The 11,566-nt window shown below is 41.3% G+C and overlaps 1 protein-coding gene across 1 annotated transcript in view; it reads right to left on the bottom strand.

Annotated features, from left to right (window-relative positions):
* The window catches only part of pax6b (paired box 6b), a 12,368-nt gene extending 4,120 nt beyond the window's left edge, over positions 1–8,248 (bottom strand). The window contains exons 1-7 of the mRNA XM_035652064.1: positions 8,224–8,248; positions 7,324–7,347; positions 4,728–4,858; positions 4,353–4,388; positions 4,052–4,267; positions 3,529–3,694; positions 114–207 (exon numbers count right to left, since the gene is read on the bottom strand). Coding sequence (XP_035507957.1) covers positions 114–207; positions 3,529–3,694; positions 4,052–4,267; positions 4,353–4,388; positions 4,728–4,858; positions 7,324–7,347; positions 8,224–8,236 — 680 coding nt within the window. The 5' untranslated portion in view covers positions 8,237–8,248. The remainder of the gene's footprint in view (positions 1–113; positions 208–3,528; positions 3,695–4,051; positions 4,268–4,352; positions 4,389–4,727; positions 4,859–7,323; positions 7,348–8,223) is intronic.
* Positions 8,249–11,566: the final 3,318 nt, after the last annotated feature.

Here is an 11,566-nt window from a genome sequence, read left to right as displayed (position 1 = left end):
ATTCACATAAGATCATCTGGAAGGTGTGTATTTTAACGAACAACAATTACATAACATCATTCACATCAAGAAACTAATTCCTTATGGCGGCGATATAACAGATCTACTGGACCTTTTTCAGAAGTTCAATTTGCTCCTGTGTGAAGGGACGTGCGATTTCTCTGTGCTTTCTCTTGAGCTGCAGTCTCATCTGTGTCTCCTCTGAATCATATATATATATATTTATAATGAAAATATACATTCAATTAAGCTAATTGAATAATTAATTCTCGGGTCTGGTGTTGTATCTGCCTACAGCTAATTGTACAGACCGCGGTGCGACATCATTAATTAAAGCCCCTATCATGGTTGATTTAATTCAAAATCAGAGGAATGATTGCATTTTTTTCTTAATGTTTCCGGATTAGAGACTGCATGAAAAGGGACAATATGAAAAAAGAAAAGAAAAAAAAAAAGGCTTCGCAGTTAAACTGTTTATAAAATATTGTGGGAAAAACATGCTGTGGAGGGAAAAGGCTCCGCCGTACTTATCGCTTCCCAACAATGGCGTGTGTTCTCAAAAGGTTAAGAGAAATGTGACAAGATGTGGCGAGCCCTCCTTTCAGAGCCTATGAAATGTATTAAAACCCCAAACTCTCTAGCCCCCTTCTCTTTTTTTTAGGGCAGAGCAATGCCTCAATGGTCGTTCCCATATGGGCGTTGGTATAGCCATTGAGGTGACCACCAACTTTTGAATAGGAGAAGACGCTTTTCAGAATGATACAATGCCTTCAGGAGTAAGGGAAACCATTAAACTATGGACACAGCCAGGGACGAGCAGTGAGCCCTCGGTGGGTGTAATATATGGGAGGGGGGCTATTGGAGGACATGACAAAAGGATCCTCTCTCTCTGGAGGCGCACAAGGCTATAGTACTTTGGCATTGTGCGCACGAGGATCCCAGTCAACAGAGCTTTGAGTCCAGTGTGTTAACCCTTATCCACTACCATCATTAATCACGTCCCCCGGCCAGCTACACGCCAGTCAGGATTTCTGTCTTCAATTGGAAACAAATGAGTGAGGAGAGAGCATGCAACCCCCTGAACAACCAAAATAAGGCCAATCTATTCACTGCCCCTTCAGTTGCAGGGCGAGGCTTATCGACTAATGTCTGTCTTGTTGTTGGACATCATTATCACACCGAGAAGTTAATGCGAAATTAAGCAGGGGGTTGCGTTGATAGAGGGTGGTTTCATGTAATATCTCAGTGGTGACTGTGTGGAGGGGTTGGACTCATGAATTGGCATTTTAGCTTTCTGTATGCAGATTTAGTTTATGTTTGTAACCGGATTGGCATTGTTTTAGTGAGGGGGGGTGCCTTGCTCAAGGGCAAGAGGTTGTTGTAAAAAGGGATGGAACAGGTGCAGGATGGCCTACATAGCTATGTGTGAACTAGGCTGCCGTGCACCCTAAAAAAGGGGCAAACGAGTGCATGCACACCCACAAATCTGAGTGTGCAAACTTTAATTTTGTCAAACTGAAGTTAAAGTGGGAAAGATGCAGCACTATGATTATATAAAAGGTTTTTCGTCAAGCAAGTTGCACTGTGCTCACAGCATTATTTCGCATGCCTGTGTGCAGGCCTGAAAACATATTTAGTGTGTCTAAATAGAAAAGTCTTGGTTCACTGGAGGAAACCTGACGGACATGTTTCTTGACAATTTCCCCTGCTGCAAAATAGACAAAAGTATTCTTCTAGGCCAATAGTTTGTATCCACGCTATTTGTTTCTTCACTCTGGATAATCCATAAAAAGGAGTGAATGTGCAGCTATTATCCGTCTGCCAGACCCACTGACGCTAGGATGGGATTTGTTTTCTTTATAAAAGCGCTGGGAAATAAACTCATTCTTTAGTATCACGATGTCTCAGCCAGTGAGGCGGAAAAGCAGCAAAAAAAGAGATACCGAACCAATTGCGGCACCTTTCAGCTGCTGAGACCGGATCAAAACACTCTTGAGAAACCGCTTAGAACTGAAAGAGAAAGTGAGAGACTAAATCCTATAGACGGGATTTAGAGCCATATAGCCAGCGAGCGAGAATGAGAAAGAGATAAAAGACAAAATCGGTGAGGAGTTTTATTCGTTCCTCTTTGGATAGAGTTGTCTTCTTTTAGGGACCTGTCACTCTCCATGTAGCTATTATATCTGCTTACTCGGCTGTCGGATGGAAAACATATTTTCGTTCCCTTGAGACAACAGCTTTACTTAAATACTTGAATTAAAAACAAAATAAACAAAGAACTAATTATAACTTATTATCCTCATTATTATTATTATTATGTTACAGAATTAATATCATAATAAATATAATCCTATGTAATACTAATTATTAAATATGATCTTTATCATAAATAAATAATAATCTAATGTCTTATGATAGACTGTACCAAAGTCCAAATTAAAGTACCTACCAAAGTCAAATTGAAAAAAATAAATAAAAGGTGGTTATATAGCATGTTAAATAATTATACATAATTTATAATAAAAACAATAAGTTATTATTATTCCAAAATTAAGTTAATCATTTTAGCCGTTAATATGATCGTTTCCGCTTTACTGCTTGTTGATAACAGCCCCACGTGTCCAAATGGTCATCAAACAAATGCAAATTATTATTTGCTACTTGACTGAATTCCAGCACTTGCGTTTCCCCTCTGGCGCATATAAATCAGACACAATGCTTCGCACTAATACTTGTCCAATGAATGGATATTCAGGAAGCAAAGCAAACGTTAAACAAAACCAAAACGGTGGCGTTTCTTATGAGAGAAATGATATCTGAGATCTGCTCAGTGTTTGGCCTTCAGCAGGCCGACAAAGGGAAACCTTCTGAAGTGGAATATTTCAACAGCAGCCTTCCCATCTCCACACTCCTGCATGTTGCCATAATGAGAGACAAAGCCCTCTCTAATGAGCAATTACACGTAGTGCGGACCGTTCCCATAACCAATCATTGCGTGTGAAGGAAAACATTCCTTTGTACTAATATCCCCGCGCACAGCTCCCCGGCTCTGCCTCCCCATCAGGAGGGAAGGAAAATGCAGGCTNNCCTCTGCTGAAAGGACAAGCCGCTGTCACGCACATCCATGTCTGGGACAGTGGAGGCATTCAGACTGCATGCATGGCCCATGGCTTCCTCTAATCGACTAGTCTTAATTGGGGGTCTTGTTCAGGGCATCAAAGCATGTCAATACAATACCTTCCTGCAAACGTCCTGTCCTATGAGCCTTTCTTACAAGAGCACTGGAATTGTGAGCTGTAAAACTATTCATATGCAAACAGGACAATGTATGGTGACCTCTGTGGAGTTCACAGTAATGCACTTAACAGATTATATTTAAGGCAAATCATTTTATTTTGTTTTTTGTCGCCCAGCCTGAGAAGCCAAAGCAGACCTAGACCCGCCTGGTTGTGTCCTTCTCCGATACAACGTTACAGCCGTGCGTGCGTCAAGGTGTCTTTATTGCCACTGTGTGATAATGAGGCTCACCTTGGTTGGGCTGCCCTGGCACTGATGTTCCGGGGTACCAGCCGGGCCGGGTCCCCCAAGTTCCTGTCTGACCGTTGAGCATTCTCAGCTTGTCATACATGCCATCTGCGCCCATCTGTTGCTTTTCACTAGCCAGGTTGCGGAGGACTCTGTTTATCGATGACACCTGAATGACAAATTACATATGATGAAAGTAAAGATTAGGATCAGATGGAGCGCCGTATCGGGCACAAAGGTGGCACACACACACACACACCTTATAATCTAAATAAATGTGCACAGGAAGATGTCCCTGCCAAGCGCACACATGGACATCACGCTCCCTCTAATTGACTGTATGTTTGGGTGATCACATATGCAGTAATGCGTGCCCCCCCACCCCCCAACACTTTGAAACGCAGTGTATTTAATAAGACTGAATGGTTGGTTGCCCATCTCCTTTTCCTCCACTGCATGAGGAGAAAAAAAGTCATTTCATATGGCAAATTAAATCATGCACATAACTTACAGTCAGTACACTTACACTGGGTATATTGTCGTTGGTGCAGATCCCCTCCGACAGAAGTCTGTCACGGATCTCCCACGCAAAGATAGACGGACACTCCCGCTTGTACTGCGCGATTTTCGCGACCACCTCTGGAGTGGCGACCCTGGGCTTGCTGCCGCCTATTGCTCTCGGTCTTATGGAGCCAGTTTCATAATATCTGCCCAGGATCTTGCTCACACAGCCGTTGGATACCTGGATAGAAAACAAAAGACACAATTCACATACATTATTTACGACTATTAACGGAATTTCTAAGATGGCGTCAAATAATTATCACCTTTTCACTGTCCAGCACTTGGACTTCATCATGGGTCTATAAACACAAAAAATATGCCTTGAATGGTATATTAGGCACTTCTTACAATAGATCTGTTCTTTATAAGAGCAGGCAGATTATTGTCCTTTTTGTCAGCCTTATTACATTTCCAGTAAACGGAGTGATGGAACTAGTAAAAAATAATTTTACTGACTCCGAAACAATCATAAAATGCAACATTTAAACTAAAGGAAACATGGATGTAATGGTAACAGCATACCGTGATGTCGTATTTTATTTCCTTAATTCTATTATCTTTAAAAAAGCAGTTTGTATCCATTGAAAACACAGTCTGTATGAACCTGTTTTCTGTTTAAAAGGGAGTGTGGTTGTCACCTGCAGTATCCTGGAGATGTCGCAGGGTCGAGCACCACTGTGAGCAAGTTCAACTATTTTCTGCCTGGTGGAATCCGGCAGCGGTCTACCATTAACAAACACACCACCAAGCTGGTTTACGCCACTGTGACCTACATGGAGACAAAAGCATCGCAGTCATCACACGGTATTATAACTCCAATTAAAACATATGTGATAAAGCAAATGATTGTCATTGAATGGTGAGGAGAATGGAAGAAGCGCTCAGGATAACCGAGTTAAATATGAAACATAAAGTACAGAAGGTTTATTACACTTGAAAATAAATAAATTAACTGTCATGTGCTTGTAAAAAAAAGTGTTTTAAATCGAAATGCACTGATAAAACAATAGTTTGAAGAAGCTGTTACACCGCTCAGTTACATTCCAAACATTGCGCAGTTATTCAGTAACACATGCAGAACATGGATTAAACGACAACAGCTTCACATAAACTGAACCAAAAAGATCTCAATATGGTTTTTTTTCTAATAATAAATGAACACATCAGTCGGTCTTTTGCCTCGAGGAAACTCAACCAACCTTTTATCAAACCGGGAAAGTTCGGTAATAAAACATTCGCACCGTTATCCATCCCCTCATGTACAGCTGCGCATCCCCAACAACCAGCACCTCTCTCATGAACTATCCTCAGAATAACAACCAGCAGCAGCGACAATCACAGAAAACACTATAGCTGAAATAATGTGTTCAATTAGCTTCCATTCAAAAGGCGTCGCTTTTTTGGAAAGTGACGTTAAAATCGACAACGATAGTCCTCTTTAAAACACAACAATTACGCGCCAGTAAGACAGGCACCACACAGGACACCAGCTCTTAAAAACAGCACATTTTATGATTGGCTATTGTCTAAAAGAAAAAAAAATAGCTTTTTTAGCTAAATTATCCTTAAATTGTTCTATAGCATCTCTGTAAAGCACAGAATAAGCCCGCAAACCTGAAGCCAAATGGGTGAGCTGACTCCCCGGAGTGCCTGAGCTGCTCTCTGTTTCTCCGCTCCCTTCCCCTGCGCTGCCGCCCGGTACATTGACTCCGGGAGCAGAGGCTCCTTAGCAATAAATAAGCTCCAAATATAGAAGAGGGGGAAAATATGATGAGCCTGCCTGACATTTGTCTTTAAAATAAAGTTAGCTGCACGTCAAGTTTGAGCTTAATTTCTGGAAATAGGCGGAAGTCGCCTCGGATCATGCATGGGAGGCTAATTGAAAAGATCAGTTGGAGCACTTGTGGCAGGCATGTCACTTTATGACACCGCTCTGCTTTTGAAAATCGCATCGTCACGACAAATAGTAGCATGATAAAACGACCCTTTCTGTCTGCATTTGGATATCACTCAGACAAAATTGGACGCTACTCGTTTACCCTCCGAGGGAGACTTCGTTTTAAGGTGGCCAGGGGCTACGCGCGGTCACACAAACGAGGGCGCGCCTGGATTCTTAACATATTAAAAGTGACATGCAGTTTTTTTCCCCCCCTCTTGTTTGTATTTGACAACAAATGCTCACTGCCACTGCAGTCCTGTTGTGCGCAATCGGTAGGCGTCTTTGCTCTGAAATATGTCACAGTGCCCTGCTTTAAACTGCACACTTTATTTTATATAAATTATCAAATGGGGCCTTTTTGTATAGATGAGTGAAAATAAACCTGTTTAACTGGGTAACATATCCCCTTTTGGCCGCCATGTGTAATAATCTTCTAGCGTGGATCTGGTTGATAGTAAACCCATTATCATCCCTCCTGCTCTTTGGTAATTCCAGGATTAAGTGGAATTAATAGACTTCTTACGCTGAAATTGGCCTGCCCGCATTAAGCAGCCCTGCTCTGCGGGTTCTCCAAAGGCCTCTCCATCACCTCTTATTTATTACCATCACATAAATCCTCCGGATCGATAAAACCGTCAGATAAGGACATCACATAAAAATCAAAACTCTCCTAAGGTTAAGTCTTAATCATGGCACAATTCCCTCAAGTGCCCAGAGTCGATCTCGCCCGCTGGCGCTGATTATGCGCCTTGTATTCTATTGCAAGTCGACTAATAGGAAAACATATGGTGTCAATTTGGACGCTCCCCACCATATACACCCAGGAGTTATTAGCACAAAAGCCACCGAGGCCGAGGCGACCTTTAGACAACCCAAAGGGCCGGGCCCAATGATATCTCCTCGGCAATTCGCACCAGACATCACACGCCAAGCCAGGGGAGCATCCCATTATCATCAATCCGCAGCAAAGCAGGAGCACTGGGTATTGTACACAGCTTTGATAAGGCCCCCATCATCTCTATAATGGACAAGCGACAAATCACAGCGCTGCGGCCTATTAAATAAAAGTCTGCTGCCACCAGTTTGTGAAAGTATTTCTGCAGTGTTTTCATCACGGGGTCACTTATTCTGCGTGCTGTTTTCTTCTGAATCACACACACACACAAAAACCACCCAGCTCGTCACGTGGAACCAACATTGGCTTCAAACATATTTGAACTAAATGCGCACAGGTTACAGCACAGACACGTCATCGAGGTATATGGAGAATAATATAATAAAATTATTCCACACACCTTCATCACAGATGTCATACACCTCTTGTCCAGCAGCAAGAGAGAAAATGTTTCATGTTTATCCTTTTTTGTTTTAAACACACACACACACACACACCAGGTATAAAAAACAAAATATTCAACTCATGGGCCACTTTAAACACAGAGGCCTTTAAGCAACTTCATCTACCGTGTTTTTTTTTTTTGTTTTTTTTTTTTGATTGGCACCCACGACAATATGGTTGTTAATATTTATCTTCCGCTGGGGAGTTCCACTGCACCTAACAGTGAGGCCTGCGGTTATAATATGAGCATTTTCTTTCTAGTTCATGCAGTCTGTCCGTGAAGAATATGGACTAATCTACATAAGACATTATTGCTATTCCTCATGTTTCATGCAGGGCTCTTCTCTACGCAGCTAATCTTGTATGCAGCCTGGCAGCCAGCTCTAACGCTAATGCAGACGGCTGTGCAATTATTTAATACCAACTCAAGCAGAAACAAAAATCTCCCTCTCAACCCAACCCCCTCTATTCTCCCTCTCTCTATCTCCCTCTCCCTCTCTCTCTCTCTCTCTCTGGAGCAGGACGACGTGTGATTAACTTGTTCAATAATAACTTGTCCACCTATCATTGCAAAAAAAATATATAAATATATAAATTAACAGCAATGAAACAGCCATCAAATAACTGAGAATATTTCTCCCCTGCACCTCAAAGTCATGCAAATTTATCTCTGCACATACATTTCTGTTTTTTTCTTCCCCTCCTTTAAAGTGTTTTTTAAAGTTATTGCGCTATAACAACCAGTGCATAATGTCAGTGGGTGTTGCATCCATGCAACAACATTGAAAACTCGCGGTTGTAATAAAAATGTTTCTAAAGCAAAACAAAAAAAACAACAACATAAAAATCAACTTACTGTTCTGCATCATTGAGGCTACGCCAGACTCCCACGTGGCTTGGTTGTGGTATTCTAAGCGTCACAAGGAAAAAACAAAGCTGGTCAACATCACATAGTAAACATAGCGTGTACACATCTTTTTTTTTAAATATGTATATATACTGTCAAAATTGTTTGCAACAATTTTATTTTAAATAATAAAAGTTTCTGATCTCATCGTTCGATTAGAATATTTGCGGGATCTTTGTGCTTAAACATTATTGAAGCATAATGAATTTCACATCCTCAGTGTATGTATGTATTTTAATTAAACTTGCCTGGAAACAGAGTTGACTGTCCACTCTATAACAATTTAGTCAATCATCTGCCGTTTTCACTACTTAATGTCTCCCTATAGGACAAAGCAAAACAACACATTAGCACAGCCACAGCTATACTGGTGCACTTTAAACCTACTGTATCTTCATTTGTGCCCTACATTTACAATTAACCTCAATGTCCTGCCTGGTAAATACATCAAAAATGACGCGGGACAAGATTATTTGAACATCTCTGTTAGGCCCTGTCAAAATAAATTCAAACAAACAGCCTTGTAGTGATACTGGGCCTGGAACTCTTACAACACTATTTCTTTTCGAGGCTTTTTGGTCCTGCTGTTTTGTCTTTTTTTTTTCTTTCTTTCTTTTTTTTTGTTCACATAAAGCAATCAGTCCTCATCGTCTCAGCGAGATTTTTTTTTTTTTTTTTACTCGATATCCCTCCTCTATCGTGGAAATTGTACAGTGACACACGTTGTCTACCTCGCCTCACTGCTCTGCAAAAGTCCAGACCAGGAGGGGGTACAAAGCTGGTGTACAAAGCCTGCTGGACTCCAACAATGCACCCCCTTTTCTGCCTCCGTATACCTCAAACCCGGGGCGAAAACTCGGCCTCCGCGACCAGAAACACACAGCTTCCCCACTAAACACACCAACAAGTTCAGATTAATACAAAGAGCCGGAGGCATGCATCCACCCCCTCCGGGACCATTCATACACACACACACACTCTCTCTCTCTCTCACACACACACACACACTGTCACACACGACCGTGACCTCGGTGCCGCTAGTGCGTGAATGTGGGTTTTGTTTGTCCTGCTTTTATAGAAAAAAAAAATTTAAAAAGTAATTTCTTGTTCTAAATATTTGGTGGTTATTTTGTGCTGCTGGTGCGGGTTGTAAAGCGGGTTGAAAGACACAACAGCGCAGTAGGGCGCTCAATTGGAAAAGACAAATGCATTAAAGAAGCTATTGACTGGAGGGGACAGATAAAAAGGGGGCCAGGGAGGGAGAAGTCTGAAGTTTTCTCCCTCCATGCAAAGTTGTGTTGTGTGCAGAGCAAAATGGCCTAATAACGTCGTCTAACAGGCTGTGTTTAGTCCGAGGCTGGTTTGTGAGACGCGCAGGCCGCCATTGCATTTAGAGTGTAGCTTTCTTTCATGTTTAACAAATGGGCATTAATCAAATTCAGATTCCATCACACTGGCCACATAGCCTGAGATAGCCCGTTTAGCATAACATAAAATTACCAAAACAACCACTGCCTAATTCGGATATTATTATTATTATTATTATTGGTGTAATGTCACGATGTTAAAGTATAATGTAAATAATTATAAATAAAAACACCCTGGTCAGCCTGGAAATGCACTGCAGTCAGTAGCTTTTAGCCTCGCAAGGTCCAAGTGGTTAATCATTTATTTAAGGTCGAAAGCTCAAACGTTGTTGTTCCTGAGGTTAACTACGATCTAATCTGCATTTCTTTTCCTTTAGTAATCCGTAACAACAATGTCTTTAATTCAACATGCTTATTGTGACCGCTGGATCCTGCGCTCTCAACATTCATATGCAGAAGGAGTCCATGTAGGCCTGGACCACAATGGCCCCGGTGCAAGTTGCAACCTAACAGGGAATAGATAATATATAGCCTACACAAGGGTTATTTAAAAAAAATGTGTTGCATATTGCAGAATGCATTTAGTGAATTGGTTGGTAGCGTGCATGTAGCCAGCAACTTTAATCTCAACTCAGAGGATCAACAATTTAAGTGGATATTAACATATTAAACCATAGGCCCGGTGAGGTTTTGCTACCAGTCTGTTTTAATTGTATTATATTTTTTACGATGAATTATTCCGGATTTATTTTAACAATTACAAAATAAATATGCACAATTACAATAAAGCATTGCATCTATTTTATTGTATTAATCCGCCTAATAGTTTTGACAAAATAGTTCAAAAGCAGCAGCTGTTTGTGTGCATATTTTTTTTGTTTTATGAAATCGCTAAAGTAATTTATTTTCAACATTATTTGCTATGAATAGGCTGACAGGCCTGTCAACATATATGTATGACATTTTTTAAAATACTACAACTGCTAAAATGTAAAAGTAGTTCAAGTCGCTGTCATTAAGGGCAGCTTTAGACAGCTTAGAAAAAGGGGGGAAAGTTGTATTTTCTCTGACACACAAACACGATAAAAAAACGGGCCTCCTCCCCAAGTGCTTCCATGGAGCTTCTTTTTTATTTATTTTTTTTTGAGAAGGCGCTTGGGTGACTCGCCTGTATGAATCAATCTGACACCTTTCCTCAACGGGTCATTGCGCCCCATTCTCCACGATGATCACTGTCCTGGCCCAACGTGACTTTTTACTCTTTACTGTCATAAATAAGCGGTAAGCTATCCGTAGGCCTAAACACAGCAACAAAATCGAGCAGATAAAACAGACAGAAGAGACGCTAAAGGCTGTTCGCACTTTTGAAGGAGTCCAGTCAGAAGACAGGCTGCACAGTCCAAAAGGGGAAAACACCCACAACCTCACCACTGAACCTCAACCTACAGCCGACAATAAATGACCTATAATAATAATAATAATAATAACAATAATATATAATAATAACAATAATAATAGAATAGAATAATACACAATAATAACAACACATTAGAAAAATAATTCAGTAATTTAACAGCACAGACAAACTTTTAGTCAAGATCTCACCTTTTTGGGGCATCCTGCGTCGTTGTCAAAGTCCTTGGCAAACTACAGGCTATAGCCTAGTTCTCCACACCACAGAAAGAGAAAAAAAAAAGCCGACCAGGATCAGTCTCTCTCGGGAAGTTTAGAAGAGGAAAAATTAGTTTCCAGTGGTCTTCGGCGGAGACGGAGGGGATATCCCTGCGAAGTGGACAGAGATTGACAGTGAACTCAGATGTCAGGACGCACGGAGTTTGGCGAGGATGTGCGCTGGCGTGTGAGAGAGCGAATGAGAGAGTCGGAAAGAGAGAGAGTGGGGAAGAGAAAAGAGAGCGAGAGGGGGG

The sequence above is a fragment of the Morone saxatilis genome, unplaced genomic scaffold (assembly GCF_004916995.1).
Source record: "Morone saxatilis isolate NCDOM2014 unplaced genomic scaffold, NCSU_SB_2.0 Contig11, whole genome shotgun sequence".
NCBI classification, from domain to species: domain Eukaryota; kingdom Metazoa; phylum Chordata; class Actinopteri; family Moronidae; genus Morone; species Morone saxatilis.
The sequence above is the reverse complement of the archived record's forward strand: the minus strand, read 5'-3'. Positions and strand labels throughout refer to the sequence as shown.